The sequence below is a fragment of the Emydura macquarii genome, unplaced genomic scaffold (assembly GCF_026122565.2).
Source record: "Emydura macquarii macquarii isolate MOO-44397 ecotype Brisbane River unplaced genomic scaffold, CSIRO-AGI_Emac_v2 contig_2422, whole genome shotgun sequence".
In the NCBI taxonomy this organism is placed as follows: domain Eukaryota; kingdom Metazoa; phylum Chordata; order Testudines; family Chelidae; genus Emydura; species Emydura macquarii.
Genome location: NW_027132559.1, coordinates 41,233,895 through 41,250,790, shown reverse-complemented (window position 1 = coordinate 41,250,790; position 16,896 = coordinate 41,233,895). Strand labels below are relative to the sequence as shown.

At 46.4% G+C, this 16,896-nt stretch overlaps 1 protein-coding gene across 1 annotated transcript in view; it reads left to right on the top strand.

Annotated features, from left to right (window-relative positions):
- PIP4K2A (phosphatidylinositol-5-phosphate 4-kinase type 2 alpha) overlaps positions 1 to 16,896 on the top strand; it is a 206,368-nt gene that overhangs the window by 110,996 nt on the left and 78,476 nt on the right. Inside the window, exon 4 of the mRNA XM_067562364.1 lies at positions 14,953 to 15,105. Within this exon, the coding sequence (XP_067418465.1) occupies positions 14,953 to 15,105 (153 nt within the window). The remainder of the gene's footprint in view (positions 1 to 14,952; positions 15,106 to 16,896) is intronic.

The window sequence follows — 16,896 nt, the reverse complement described above, 5'->3', positions numbered from 1 at the left end:
CAAAGATTGGCAGAGTGATAACTAAAGAGGACAAAGCTGTCATACAGTGTGATCTGGATCACTTAGTAATCTGGGCCTATTAAAAAAAATGTGTTTCAATACAGCCAAATGCAAAACTAGATATCTAGGAACAAAGAATGCAGGCCATACATATAGAAGGAGGGACAATATCCTGGAAAGCAGTGACTCTGAAAAGGATTTAGGTGTCACAGTGGACAAACAACTCATCATGAGCTGCTTGTGTGATGCTGTGACAAAAAGATCTAGTATATTCCTTGGATATATAAATAGGGGAGTAGTAAGTAGGAGTAGGGAGGTGATCTCTGTATATGGCAGTGGTGAGACCGATAGTGGAATACTGCTTGCAATTCATGTATCCAAATTTTAGAAAATATGTTGAAAAATTGGAAAGAGTGCAGAAAAAAGATTTGAAGCCTGGAGAAAATGCCTTAAATTGAGAGTCTTAAAGAGTTCAATCTGTTTAGTTTATCAGAAAGAAGATTGAGAGGTGACTTGATTATAGTTACCTTCACAGGGAGAAAATACCTGGCATTAAAGGGCTCTTTAAACAAGTAGAGAAAGTTCTAACGAGAATCGGTGCTGGAAACTGAAGTTAGACAAATTCAGATTAGAAATTAAGCACAGTTCTTTAACCATTGGAACAAAACTACTGAGAGAAGCGGTGGATTCTCCATCTCATGATCTCTTCACATCAAGATTGGATTTCTTCGTGGAAGCTACATGTTAGCCAAGTACAAATTATTTGGTTCCATACAGGACTAACTGGGTAAAATTTAATAATTTGTGATAGACAAGAGATCAGACTAGATCAGCGGTTCTCAACCTTTTTTTTCCCCCGAGTACCACTCGGGTCAGGTACAGTCAGGTCAAGTACCACTTGACCTGACTGTACCTGATCCGAGTACCACTCGGGAAAAAAAGGGGGGGGGGGGTCTCGTGGTGGTGGCGGGCCGGGGCTTGCGGCGGGGTTTCGCGGCAGGCCGGGGTTTGGGGCGAGGTTTCGCAGCGGGCTCCGTGGCGGAAACAATGCCCTCCGTCGAAACCCTTCCACCGTTTCCCCTTTTCGGCAGCAGACTTTCGCAAGGGTGGGTGGGAGTGCCCTTCTGCCAGCGGCAGATTCGGCGGCACGGTACGGCTTGCGTACCACCCAGCCTTCTTCGGCATACCACCGGTGGTACGCGTACCACCGGTTGAGAACCGCTGGACTAGATGATCTAATGGTTCCTTCTAACCTTAAACTCTATGAAAAACTCATTGCAGTCCAAGGAAAGATTCCAATGGACTTCAGTGCGCTTTGAATCAGGCCCCAAGTGCCGGACCTGTTGGTAATAGTTTAGAATGGGCTATGATCCTGGTGCACCTGCCTGGACCCAGAACTGTGCAGGAGAGACACCCCCCACCACTCTGGGGGACCCAGGCAGTGTGCACTCCCTCCCCCCCCCCAAAAAAAAAATTGTGGAACTTACATAGCGTTTCCCACAATCACATTGTTTACGTTCCTTGTATGCTATTCCCCTTCCCCACTCTGTGTCTGTTTAGACAACATTGTCTCATGTTTCCTTGTACTCCCCTGTCTGTCTGTAGCTATCTCTTGTCTTATACTTAGATAGTCCCTGCCCAAAAGAGCTTACAATCTTTTTGTTCTGTGTTTGTACAGCACCTAGCCCATGATGGGCGGGGGTGCCTGGGCCAAACCCAGGCAACATCCAGAGCAGAGAGCTGGCCCCAGGCCTACAGGACAGGAGCCATGGGAGTCACCGCTGTGGGATGAGTGAAGAAAGTTCTCCGTCTCCAGCACCGCTTGCCATCCTAGGCCTTCTGCCCCCCCAGGGGCAGAAACTAATCCTCCTTCCCCCAAACCCCAATATGGACAGAGTTAATAAAATGACATAAAAAAATTGCTCCAAAATAAAATGAAAAATTATTTTAAAAATTACAATTTCACTGATTCTTAAGCTACAGTAGAACAGAATGACCTTTCAATTCATTTACTAATGCGCATGTACTGCCTATTGCAATATAGGTGAAACAAATATAGTTGTGCTGATAAAGTTAATCTGCATCAAGAATGCTTTAGGGAATGAATTACTCACAAAAATCAGTATGGCTTTCAGTATATTTAATACTGCAGAATTAATGCTCTCATTTATTTTACTATCAAGTAGTTCTGTAGTGTGAGGCACATTGTCATAATTCTAGCCTATAGATGTTGAAGGTCAGATTAATTTCATGATCTTAAATAAAATCTGTTGCCTGCTCCTCAGTGCACATGTAGGTGATCTTTTTATTGACTTGTGCAGAGGCAATATGACATTTCAAGATTCCTCAGAAGGAAACTATTCTGTGGGCTGTGTGTAAATGAAAAAATTCTGTTATTAGAAGAGTCTTCAAACTTGTCAGACTGAATGTGTCTTCATTTGTGCAAGTAATTACTGTACAAAAGTTCAGCTTATTCTTAAAGTGATCTCAGAAAAGTATTCACAGTTACAAAGTAGAAAAGCTGTTCACTCTCCTGAGATCAAAATCCAATAGGAACAGGCTTAAAATTTCAGAAATTAAAAGTGAACAGGGAATTCAGCGAGAACTATTTCACTCAGAATAATAGACCTGGAATAAGTTGCTAAGCAAAGCAATTAAGTGGAATAGTATACATGAGATTGGCAGACATTTTAATCATGAGAGAGGGGATTGAGGCACCTGGCGATAAAACAGAGAAGGCTGGGATAAACCTAAGGGGGACAGGGTTTTTTTGACCTCGTGATCTTTCCCTGTTCTATAATGCTCTTTGGAGACTACATAGCTGTATTGCTCTTACTGACAGCACAATTAATAAAATGACTTGTTTGTGGTTAGTATGACTAATGCTTCACTATTGTATTGTTATGTAAACATGGCATTATGTACAGTAGCTGCATAATAAGTGTCCTATTGGTTCATAGTGAAAGACATGAAAGGACTTTTAAAATATCTAATCTATCCCCTTGCAAGGGTAGAATACAGCTGCTTTATAGGGCCGCTCTTAAATACATTTAAAGGATAAATCCTTCACTGCCCCTCCTTTCCCTAGTCTATACATTTCTAAAGAGGAACTGTTTGGTTTGGTTTCTTTCCTTTCTCTTTCTCTAATCAAGAAAAAAATTAGAGTAAGAGCAGGCCAGAAAGGGGGTGCATACTGTCTGTCACTTGCTATCACTTACCCCCATTCTATCTATTCCTTCCCCTCCACTATTCTTTCTATTTTTTTAAAGCTGCCTTGTGTCTGGGAACTACTTTTATCTGAGTTATATTTGAGATTGGGAAGGAAATAGGAAAAGACTGACAATCCGTTTATAAAATCCCATGTACAAGAGGAGTTATGCCAATTAGGGGTAGGCTAGTGCCAATATATACAAGGCTCTGGCCTTGACAGCAGCTAAGTCTAGAAGAAGGAAGAGCTGAAGAGACCTACGCTGCTTTCTTTAAGCAGGTCAAATCCAGTTATCTTTATATGTATCATGCATATTCAGTTTTTTATGGTCCTGTTTGCTCATTTTCACTAGCATGCTATAATAAAAATGATCCAGATACTCTACATTGCCACCAAAGTCTAGATACATTAAACAGTTGTTTTATCACTTTCCATCACAGAAAGTAGTGTGATACATTTTATCTCAGAAAAACATGTCTATGAATTAGGACTGTTTATAATCTATCTGTGCTAAAGAGCAACACAATTCAGGAAACACAACAGTATTTTTCAGTCTGCCTGTTACCCATAAATGCTGTATAAGTGACAATGATTATGTCTACACTAAAATAAGATGGTGGTGTTTTAAAAAATATTTCTATCTTCGAGTGATTGCTCATATGCATTCCAATGTAGGTGTGTGCGCGCCCCGTGCACAGATTCCCGGAACTTTTTCCCTAGCAAGCCCCGCATGGCCAGCTCAGGCGACCCCTGGAGTGCCGCGCTCATATCGCGGTATAAAGGGCGCTGCTGGCACCGCGGGTCCCCAGTTCCTTCTTTCCGCCTGTGACGGTTGCTGGAACTATCGCCTCTTGCTGCGTGCAAGTAGCTCATTCCCTAGTGTTTTCTTACTGTTTCAGAGTTGTTTTGTTATATAGTTAGATAAGTTAGTTAGTTATAGTGATAAGGTTAGAACCCCGGACGGGGTTCCTTCTACGAGGAAGTCATGCCGGGTTCCACAGGCTTTAAGAACTGTGACTTGTGTGGTAAAGCCTTCCCGATCAGTGACCCGCATGACCGCTGTCTCCGGTGCCTTGGCGAAGAACACCGTCGAGACAAGTGCAAAATTTGTAAGTCCTTTAAGCCTCGGACTCAGAAAGAAAGGGACGCGAGGCTAAAGGCAATTCTAATGGAGTCGGCGCTCCGTCCAGCTTCCGAGCCGTCCCGGTCTCCGTCGGCACCGAGTGTGTCGTCGGTGCGGAGCGCCCCCCCCACTGGCACCGCTTTCGGCACCGCCGCGGGCCTCGAAGGGGCCCAAGAAGACGGCACGGCCCCTGGCCACACCTAAGGACTCCCCACGGCCCGCGGAGGGAGTACGGAGACGCCCCAGCCAAGGGCCGTAGAGATTACTCTGGCACCGGGGTCTCCGTGCGGGCTGCCTCCCCCGACTCCTGGGGGTGGGGGAGTGCACCTGCAAGGGCCGTCGACACCGGAGGCGTTTACTGCGGCACGAGCCCTCATGGCCTTGCCCACGCCTCCGTCCCCCCCTCGGCTGAGGGACAAGGGACCTGCGTCTCGGGGCAAACCCGCGCTGGGTGGTCCCGGTGGTTGGAGACGCTCCCAATCCAAGTCTCCTTCCAGGCGGTCACGGAGGGTGGAGAGCGTCGGCTCCCCTCCGAGCTCTGACTCTAGGTCGTCGAGCGACTCGGCACCGCGGCACCGTGGGCGGTCCCGAGTCCATCGCCGGAGCCGCAGGTCCAGCTCCGATCTGAGCAGGGACCGGAATTCGGGCTCGCAATCTTTGGTGCGGAGCCTGTCCCGGCACCGATCCAGGTCACTGTCGGCCGTCTCGAGAGGCAGCGACTCACATCTGGCGGCACTGCTGCCTGCTCCGGCACCGATGGGCCCGGCGCCGCTGCCTGCTCCGGCACCGGTGATGGGCCCGGCACCGACATCGGGGCGACTGGACTCCCCTCATCGTCGGCACCGCTCTCGGTCCCGAGGGGGTAAGCGGCACCGCAAGTCCTCTCGCCGCAGGGGCAGGTCTGGTGCGTCGTCGTCGTCCCCGACCTCCTCGTATCGCTGGCACCGCAGACGTCGGTACCGGTCCACGTCGTCCTCGTCGGACCGCTCCACGCGCCGGCGACATAAGCAGCGCACGGGGGGCTCCAGCGTTAAGAAGGCGGTGCGGCTGCATCAGCCTTCCCTGCAGGCCGCCGGGTGGACCCAGGGCCCTTGGCAGTGGCCGTATTGGGGACCTTGGAATGCCCCTATGCCCCAGGGCTCGGTGTCACTACAATCGGTGGTGGCCCCCCCATTACCCCCAGCCCCTAAGGCTCAAGAGCAGGGTTCGGAGGATTCGGACCCAGGGGAGGGACCCTCTACTGCACCCCTACCTTTCTCTTCCTCATCCTCGCCTGATGAGGCAGCAGCAAGGGACCGTAAGGGGCCCCTGTTCGATTTCAGGGCCCATCAAGACCTCCTAAAGAGGGCTGCTGAGAACTTGGGCATGGCGTTTAAGCTCATGTCCGAGGAGGAGGACTCCCTCTTTGGGCCCTCGAGCTCTCTGGGACCCTCCCGGGCGACCTTGCCAGTACATGACAATGTCATGAAGATCGCAAGGAAACTTTGGCAGACCCCCTCCTCCCTGCCTTCCACTTCCAAGGGGGTGGAACGGAAATATTACGTCCCCAAGGAACCATTTGAGTTCCTCTACAACCACCCCGCGCCAAGCTCCCTGGTGGTCGATGCGGCCAACCAGAGGGACCGTCAGGGGAACCAGGGTAGCACTTCTAAGGACAAGGAGGGCCGTAAGCTGGACTTATTCGGGAGGAAGATCTACTCTACTGCAGCACTGCAGTTTAGAGTAGCGAACCACCAGGACCTATTTGGGAAATACAATAAGAACCTGTGGGCCTCGATGCAGAGGTTTGCCTCCCAGCTGCCCCCTGACCAGGAGGCAGACTTCTCCACTGTCCTCCAGGAGGGGGCTGCGGTGGCTACCGCTGCGCTACAAGCTGCTAGCGATGCGGCGGACACCGCCAGTAGGGCAATGGCCTCGGCGGTCGTGATGCGCCGCTGTTCGTGGCTTCAGGCTTCTGGCCTCACCCAGGAGGTTCAGCAGGCCATTCAGGACTTGCCGTTTGATGGCCTGGGTCTGTTTTCGGAGAAGACAGACGACAAACTCCACGCACTCAAGGACTCTCAGGTCACCCTGAAGTCACTTGGGTTGTATACCCCTCAGGCCTCCAGGCAGCAGTCCAGACCTCAGGCCCAGAGGCAACCACCACCCCCGCCCAGGCCGGCTCCCCGACCCGCCCAGCAGAGGAGGGGTCGTGAGCGCTACCGCGGTCCCAGCAGAGGAGGCCGCCAGGGGTCCTCTGCGGGGGCCAGCAGGGGCCTGCAAAAGGGGGTAATCAATCTAATAAACGTTTTTGACCCAGAGCAGGAGGGTAGTACTCTTCCTTCTCTCTGGGATCTTGGCCGGCCGTTTGCGGATAGGCTTCGCCCTTTCCTTATAGAATGGGAAGCCATTACTACGGACCGGTGGGTCCTGGAGGTGATTGCCAAGGGGTACACCCTCCAGCTTACAGCCTCCCCCCAACACCCCTCCAAGGCCGTCCCCCATTGGGGATCTAGCCTCGGTCCGACTCCTAGTGCAGGAGATCGAGTCACTCTTCGTGCTGGGGGCGGTGGAGGAAGTCCCAGTGCCCGAGCAGGGCCGGGGATTTTATTCTAAATATTTCTTAATCCCCAAGGCGAAGGGAGGCCTTAGGCCCATTTTGGACCTATGTCGCCTAAATAAGTATATTAGGCGTGTTAAGTTTCGTATGGTCTCCCTCGCCACAATTATTCCGGTCCTTGACCCAGGGGATTGGTATGCCGCCCTTGACTTGAAGGATGCATACTTCCACATCTCTGTATTACCGGCCCATAGGCGGTTTTTGAGATTTGTGGTAGCGGGACGCCATTATCAGTTTCGGTCCCTACCCTTTGGGCTCTCCTCAGCACCCAGGGTGTTTACTAAATGTATGGCTGTGGTGGTGGCCCACCTGCGCCGTAGAGGTGTTCAAATCTTCCCCTATTTGGATGACTGGTTGATCAGGGGGAGGTCGAGTTCACATGTGCAGCATAGTCTGCTTCTCACATGCGAATTGTGTGCCAGACTGGAGTTGCTTATTAATGAGCAGAAGTCCACACTTACTCCGGTGCAATGTATAGAATTTATTGGAGCCAGGCTGGATGCGGTACAAGCCAGAGCCTTCCTCCCTCAAGCGAGGTTTGAGGCGATGGCAGCCATCATATCTGATCTCCACCTGTCCCCATGATGACAGCCAGGCACTGCCTGCAGCTGTTGGGACATATGGCAGCTTCTACATATGTAGTAAGACTGGCACGATTGAGGCTTAGACCTCTCCAGAGCTGGTTGGCTTCGGTATACGTACCGCACAGGCATTCTCTAACTAGAATGGTCCTGGTTCCCCCACAGGTTCTGTCGTCCCTCGATTGGTGGAGGGACCCGAGGGAAGTGATGACGGGCGTTCCCTTCAGAGAGTTTACCCCATCTGTGACGCTCATTACAGATGCATCCGATCGGGGATGGGGAGCCCACATTTCTCACAACCAGGGCACCCAAGGGCTTTGGTCACCGGAGGAGAGAGCTCTGCACATCAACGTACGCGAGCTCAGAGCGGTCCGATTAGCCTGCAAGGCTTTCCTCCAATACCTGAGGGGCAGGGTAGTCCAAGTCCTCACAGACAATACGGCAGCCATGTTCTATGTGAACAGGCAGGGAGGGGCACGCTCCTCGGCACTTTGCCAGGAAGCTATTCGCCTCTGGGACTTCGCGGTGAGACACGGGTTTCATTTATCTGCCTCTCACCTCCCGGGGGTACGAAACAACGAGGCGGACCGCCTCAGCAGATCCTTTTCTCCCCACCCACGAATGGTCCTTACACCAGGACGTGGTGGCTTTCATCTTCCAGCGGTGGGGTACTCCCCGTCTGGACCTGTTCACTACAGCGGAAAACAGAAAATGCCCGAGGTTCTGCTCGCTCAGGGGTCGCGAGCCGGGCTCTCTGTCCGATGCCTTTTTGGTTCCCTGGACAGGGGATTTAATGTATGCATTCCCCCCCGTCCCGCTCCTGCCCCAAGTTCTCCTCAAGATCAAGAGGGACAGGGCGAACATCATCCTGATCGCCCCAGCGTGGCTGAGACAGCACTGGTACAGCGTGCTGCTCGACCTCTCCACCACCGAACCGATTCCGCTACCCAGACGGTGCGACCTGATCTCCCAGGACCATGGGAGATTGTTGCACCCCGACCTGGACTCCCTCCACCTCACCGCCTGGAGACTCTGTGGCTGACGGAGGGAGAGAGAGCCTGTTCCATGCAGGTTCAACAGGTCCTCCTGGGCAGCAGGAAGCCGTCCACGCAACTCACATATAAAGCTAAGAGGCTTGGGTGCAGCCCTCTCTCTCCTGCCCACCCCGAAAACCTCCGCCAATCCCCTATACAGGCTATCTTGGAGTACTTGCTGCAGCTTAAACTGCAGGGCCTGGCTTTGGCCTCCCTCAAGGTACACCTAGCGGCCATCTCGGCCTTCCACCAACCGATGGAGGGCCGCTCCCTATTCTCTCACCCCATGTCGGTAAGGTTCCTTAAAGGGGTGGAGAGGACTTTCCCTCAGGTGCGGGACCCGGTGCCACCCTGGGACCTCAACTTGGTCCTCAATGGGCTGATGGGCCACCCCTTCGAGCCCTTAGCTACATGCTCCCTTCTCCTTTTATCATGGAAGGTAGCCTTCCTGGTGGCTATCACCTCGGCTAGAAGGGTCTCCGAACTGAGGGCGTTAACCTCGGAGCCCCCTTACACGGTTTTTTATAAGGATAAGGTCCGGCTGAGGCCTCACCCGGCTTTTATGCCTAAGGTGGTGTCTCAGTTCCACTGTAACCAGGACATTTTCCTTCCTATGTTCTTTCCAAAACCCCATGGTTCGGAGGAGGAAAGGAGAGGACATTCGCTGGATGTCAGGCGAGCCTTGGCCTTCTATCTTGAGAGGACCAAGCCTTTCCGGAAGTCGACACAGCTCTTCGTAGCGGTGGCGGACAGGATGAAGGGCTCACCTGTCTCCACCCAGCGCATCTCCAATTGGATTACTGCCTGCATTAAGGCATGCTATGAGCAGGCAGGGGTACCCCTCCCAGGTGCGGTAAGAGCACACTCCACTAGGGCCCAGGCCTCTTCCGCAGCCTTTTTGGAGTGGGTTCCCCTGCAGGACATCTGCAGGGCAGCGACCTGGTCGTCAGTCCATACGTTCACGTTGCATTACGCCATCGTGGAACAAGCAAGGGAGGACGCAGGGTTCGGCAGAGCCGTGCTGTCAAGAGCAGGTCACCGGTAACTCCTACCCTCCTCCAAGGTACGGCTACGCAATCACCTACATTGGAATGCATATGAGCAATCACTCGAAGATAGAAAACAAGGTTACTTACCAGTAACTGTTGTTCTTCGAGATGTGTTGCTCATATCCATTCCAAACCCACCCCCGTCCCCACTGTCGGAGTTGGCAGAAAGAAGGGACTGGGGACCCGCGGTGCCAGCAGCTCCCTTTATACCGCGATATGAGCGCGGCACTCCAGGGGGCGCCTGAGCTGGCCATGCGGGGCTTGCTAGGGAAAAAGTTCTGGGAATCTGTGCACGGGGCGCGCACACACCTACATTGGAATGCATATGAGCAACACATCTCGAAGAACAACAGTTACTGGTAAGTAACCTTGTTTTATTCTAGTCTAGACTTCTCCTATGAGGTTAATATCTAACCTTAAAGGGGAAAAGTCCAAAATAATTTGCACATGTTTTGTGACATACTGTACACTAGATGCCACATATTACTTTACTGATATTTTCATGTCTGGCTTCTCTTACCAGCTGTCAGTTCATCAGTTACTATGTTAACCCCAGCTTCTGTCAGGATCTCCTTGTCCACTGTGTACAATTCCTTAATAGAAACTGGAAAGGATCTGTGTGAAACTGACATGAAACAAAAATGCCAATTGCCCTATTAAAACTATTTTTTACTTCCCTTTCCCACACAACAGTATCCTGCTTCTGCACCCACAACACACATGGTACTTATCTTTATTATAAACTGGAAATGTAGGGGCACAAATGTTTTGATTGATGGTGTCTGTTATTAAACCAAGAATCAAGCAAGCTATGCCAACACTCTCTAGGTGGGAAGGTGTCTTATTTTTTAAATTTATTTAATTTTTAGCAAAATAGCTGATGTGTTTTTCACTCCATGGCTCCCTAAAACTTTTCTAGTTCAGTATATTTCATTGACGTTTGTGTGCTCTATTCATTGTTTACAAATGTTGGCATTTGAACAAGTTTTCCTCCTTTACTCTCTCCGTTCCTGTCAAGCAGAAACATAAAGGATTTGCTAAGGGAATCGCTTAACTTCCACACAACATGTGAAGATTCTCATTTTCCAATTACACTAGTTACATTTATCACCAGTTACAAATTTCCAAAATTAGCATGGACATCAGAGCTATTGATTTCTCCCTTTCTCTCTCTTTCTTCTGGTAAATTTAATGTCCCATTTTTATACAAAAGTACCTACAAAGATTGGGGAGTTTCAGAAACACTGCAAAAAGTTTCAGTGATGAGGAGACTTTTACATTATGTACATGAGAACAATTTCTGATACCCTTACTTAAGTGCAGTAGTACCTTTCTTTGCGAGGAGAATCCTCTCCCTTTTATGTAGCTATGCTGAAATAAGTGCCCCTCAATATAGGTAAGTAATCTGAATTGGGCCCTTAATTTCTGAATATTGTGATTGACAATGTTGCTGTAGATTACTTAGTAGAAACTGAAATTTTCAGACTATAATGCCCTCTCACATTCACCTTCATTCACCTTTCCTCTTCCTTATTTCTGTAGTGGCTCTTTGGAACACACCTGTTTGCAGCTCTTTGTAAAAAATATGAATGTATAACAACTCGTCCTGCTCCTCAGCTAATTGCTTTCAAGATTTATGTCACAAGGCTCACAACTCCAAGGCTAGGGTTCTGAAGGAGTAATGTATGCAGAGAACTGCAGTTACTGACATACCCTAGTTTTATTTGTATAGTTACCAGAGACTAAGGTTATGTCTATACTGACGGTGGCAAAGTTGCTGCCATCAGATCAATCTTTCTGGATCGATTGAGCGGTCAGTGTAGACCCGCTCAATCGATCAGGAAGTCGACATAGTAAATTCACCCTCTCAAGTGGCATAGCACTGCATTGATGGGAATACAGTTCCTGTCGGCACAGTGCAGTGAAGACGGTGCGCAGAAAGGAAGCACAGTAGTCGATGGGAGTTATGTAAGCTACTCTGCGTAGCTTGCGTAACTCCCGTCGACTGCCGCCGAATTTCCAGATAAGTGTGGACCCAGGGCTAAGAAACCTTTTTCTTCTGGGATCAGTTGTAATTAATTATCCAGTAACTCCTGTTGTTGCTAACTGGATTATATCCAAATAACTGAACAAGAGTTCATGTGACTACTGTACATGGAACAATAACCTGTAATTTACTTTTCTAAGAAATAATTTATTAAATTAAATATTTAATCTTTGACATTTTTAAGTCCTAACATTTTTCTGGAAATTGTAATGAAGCTGACTGCTACTGTTTCCAGGATTTGAAAAGCTTCGATTATATTTAAAAAAAACCAAAACCTTAAGCTACATTTTAACCCATTATAGAAAAGCTGTGAAAACAGAACTGTTACACTTCAGAGTTATGGGGGAGGAGAGGAGTTGCACTGAGGATAATTTCTATGATCATCAACTTAGCTGAAAATTAGTCTTTTAATTATAAAATGAATGGAATGCTGAGCACCAAATGTAGTGTTTATATGGTTTGGTCCATTTACAGCCTTGTCTCTCAAAGACCACAATTTAAAAAAAAAAACCAAAAACTAAAAAAACAAACCCACACCTCAATGGCAGAACAGAGAGCATTCCTCTGGTTTTCTCCCCAGTGTGAAGTGAGGAACAGAGAGAGAAATTCACAGGAGGTTGGAACGTCTGAAAGTGGATGCAATACATAAATACATAATATATACAGCAATACATAAACTTACAGGCTTCCATTCCATTTGAAACAGTGACTCAGAACATGGTGTGCAAAGCCTATCCTGCCTATTCTGAGGAATCTCCACTTGGGCAAATGGGTGATAGAGAGCCTTTCCAGTGCAGGGAAGGAATTGGGCCATCAGTGGCTGCCCCAAAGTTCTCTGTAGAGCACAGGAGGGGAATGGGACATTCACTACCCTAGCATATTATCAGCATCCCATGTCTGTATGTAGAGGATAGGGGAAGGAATCATCCTGCAGCTGTTTCATCACAGATGTCAGGATGACCCCAGCTAACTGTGTTTGCCTATTTAAAAAAAAAAACAAAATAAAACAAAGAAACTGGCAAAGATTTTCTATTTTTTCTCATACACTCGATGTTATAATAAGGGCTTTCATTCCAGTAAAACTTGGTTGAGCATTACATTTATATTTGGTATCTCACTATTCTTGCCAGTCATTACCTGACTGAATAAGGAACCCTTGTGGAAAACCTTTTCACTTAGTATTTAGACCCTGATTCAGGAAAACCTCCTCTGTTCAGGACAGAACTTAAGCATGTGCTTAAGGCCCATTGAAGTCAATGAGATTTATGCACATTCTTAAAATTAAATATGTGCTCAAGTGCTGTCCTGAATCAGCACTATCTTCATTACAGGTTACATAATCTGGCTAACAAATGGCATCTAATATTCTATGCTCTTCACTGATAGCTTCTAACTTGGGAGCCGAATACTGCCTTTGGATCCGTGCATATTCTGCATTCAAAGTCTAAGGGACTTGTATATGTTTCTCCTAAGAGCAGATTTGGATCCATGCAGTGCTCAGAGATACTGATATATAAAATCATAGTTTCAGTAAAATGTACAGTAAGACTGGAAAGGTTTGTTCCTCTTTGGTGGTTTCTGCAGTAAATTAGAACAAGAAATGCCTTGCATTTGCATTGCCATTACTGTGAACATCTTCAACAATAGGTCTGGCATAAACAGCCATTATATTTCTACCAGTAGTTTTATTTTGCCATGTTGAGCCACTGAGATGTTATTTCTGGCGCATGATCTATTGTGTATTTAATGAAGGAAGAAGCAGAGATAATTGCCCCACTAAAAGGACCTCCATGTGAAATAGAAGATGATTCCCTTAAAAATAAACCTTTGTGTCCTTGTTCGTGTGGAATGAATGTGCTTATAATCACTTTCTGAAAACGTTCTCATTCTTGCAGTGTGACCCTGCATCTATCTCTGAGTCTTTTTGAACAACATGCTATATTGAAAGATTAAAATATATTGTACTGTGTTGTTACTGTAATTATTCTGCCTGTTAAAAGTACTAAGACATGATATTTGCTGGGACTATCGCCATTTAGTAATTTGCAGTTGAAAGTTGCAAAGCATACATTTATATCGTATACAAAGTTTTAATATAATTCTCTATGAAAATGGCTTTTCATTCAGAAAACCAATAAATTGTATATATTTAAAGGGGATGGGGGTTGTTTTGTTTATAGCAGGGTATGTTTGAGAAGAATGGCATTATGTGCACTGAGGTAGGGGGTTGGATTTCTTTTCATTGTAGCTAATGGTAACCAAAGTGGGGACTGCAACCTCAATGAACCCAAGGTGTTACAGTCTCTGAATATATTCCAAGAACTCCTACCTAACTTGATTAGTCTATTTGGAGTAAAGTCTAATTTTGTGGAGATTTAAATGGGGTGTCAGAGTGGTATTTTATGTTTTTACTACATGCTGTAACTTCGTTATCACTATTATTATTTATATAACTTTTAAAAATTATTAGGTACTATGCTAGGTATATACCGACCAGTATAAACATATGTAATGAAAGTTATTTCAAACCAATGGTACACTATATTTGTTGTATTTTATTGTATAATTTCATTTTGCTAGTCTTAATGGTAAAAGTAACTCTGATCTGGCTACTGATTGGTTTTCCCTAAAATGCAGGAGAATTCTTTACCTTGTTGGAGCTTAAGGTCACACAAGCATCAATTTAATAATACTGGCTAATCCTGTAGCATTTTGTATCTTCAAAACATTCTATAAACATCAGCTAATCCTCCCAGTTCCCCTGTGAGGTAGATAGGTAGGTACCCTCATTTTACAGAAGGGGAAATAGACTGCACAGTAATGTGACTTGCCCAAGGCCACACATCTTCAGTTTCAGAGCTGGGATTAGAACCCAGGAATTCTGACGCTCATCTCATACTTTGTGTGCTAGGTCACACTGACTCAGGCATTAGCTAATATTAATATGACACTGCTCCAGCTGATTCATCTTGTATGTGCAATTATTGTGGTGTACTGTTATATTTCAACTGTTTTATTCCTTATTTAATTTTCTTCCAAAAGCTAACTGTTTTTTTAAATAAAGTGTAGGAGATCACTGTAAATTTACTTTACAAATATCATTTAATACTGATCATTTTCTCTTTGCAAAATATTTTGTGAAATAAATGTCCATTCAGCCAAGCCAGCAGCATATTGTCATTTTGGTGGAACTGAGCAAGGTGCAAATGTTTTGAAAGAGAATAGAAAACAAATTTGAGTTTACTGTATGCATTTCAATTACAGTGTGTTTTTTGTCTGACATGTTTTCCTTTTTTTAATTAATTTGGCAGAATTCCTTGACGAGAAGTGCTCCACTTGCTAATGATTCTCAAGCACGAAGTGGTGCCCGTTTTCACACATCATATGACAAAAGATATGTCATCAAAACTATAACAAGTGAAGATGTAGCAGAAATGCACAACATACTGAAGAAGTATCATCAGGTAATGTGTTAGTTACTATCACGAGGGGAAGTATTAAAAATTTTAATTTGGAAATATTTTAATTAAAATCTCTGTGATAAAGGAAGTTGAAACATTTTAAATGTGTGCTGTGTTGGCTGCAGAGATGCTGCATTATTAATGTATTGTCAGTTAATTTCAGATTTTTTCTTCCTCTGATATGTCAAAAGAGCTTGATAAGTGATTGTGATAATAGGACCAGTTCAGATTCTTTAGTTCATTTTCCTTTTGTGTGTGTCACACTGACTGTCTCATTAACTAAATGCTGCTTCTTTATTTTATTAATACTAATTGCAAGTGATGAATGTTGTATTTATATGAGTGTTTTGTGCATATGGAGAATACATGGTGATGTGTAAAAAGGTTTTATCAATATGAATTTGAGGTAACCATATTACTCGTGTGGCAAAGCCATGAGAGGCTAATGCAAGTCATCTCAGATGAGTGCTGATAAAAACCATTATACTGTGCCAGCATGTATTCTGTATACACAATATAGGGAAAATACCTAACAAATCTTTCGGAGAGGTAAAGAAAATTGATTGATACTATTTTTCATATCCCCATACCTGTTAAACCAAGCTCTCAACTGCATAAGCCTTTGTTGAGGGGGGGAGAGGGGAATGTGGATTATAACTACATCTTAAAAATATCTAAAAGTTGCCTAAAAAAGCATCTTCTAAAGGAGTTTTTCTCCTTCCTTAACTTTTGGTGATTTGGAGTAGTGTGGAGGCATTGGAATGGTAGGGATGGGATCTGGCTTTGTGTGTGGACAGTGCCGGAGTTTGGGCTTAAACTTGAATCTGAGCCTGGGTTTACAGTGCAATGTAGTGTATCCTAAGTGGCTTCAACGTGCTTGCTAAATGCCATGTTGCTAGCTCTTGTGATTTTATCATGCATTTTGTGATGTTGGTAGTTTTTCTTAAGGCCCCAGCTCTATGACTGACTGACAGTACATGAGAATCTCAACTTCTTCTTTGAGTGCTTGCACATATCCATTCCACATTAGATATGCATGTGCCCTGTGCATCATTGCCAGAAATTATTTCCCTCCGTGATGCCCGTCGGGTTGGTTCTAGCACACATATGGCACAGTATAAGGGGTCCAGCCGACCCTGACTCTCTCAGTTCCTTCTTATCACTCATGATGGTCACTAGAACTGCTCTTCTTCCGTCAGCAGGCTACATTCCGTGGTTCTCATTTGTCAGTACATCCCTTCCTTTTTTCTTCTTCCAAGTAGTTATTTCTCAGTTGTTGGTTGTAAATAGTTATTTAGAGACTCACTGCATTAGTGGAGCTTCCTCCACTCCCAGAGCCGGGTATGTCTCGGTCTGTGGGCTTCAAGCCCTGCGCCTCCTGTGTCAAGATCATGCCTTTAGACAACTGGAGTGTGGGTCGCTCAAAGTGCTTGGGTGAGACTGATGTCAGGGATCGCTGTCAGATCCCCTGCCAGTTCAAACTGCGTACAGAGAGAGACTGGGAGGTTAAAGTCCCTCCTTTAGTGCCCAGGCCCTACTTGGGGCTGAGCTGGTCAGATTCAGGACCGAATATCTCGGCATTAGTACAGAATGCTCCCCCTGCCATAAGGGACTCTCAGCACCATTCCCCGTCACTGATGCTGAGAAAGGAACATAAGCAGCAACTAGCTGATGGGGCGTTCCCCAACTCTAAAAACGGCCAATCATGGGTAGAGCAGCAGAGTGCGACCTGAGTCTGGCCACTGCTCTGCCCCTGCTCGACAGACTGTATTGTTGACTCCATCCTGTTTGCAG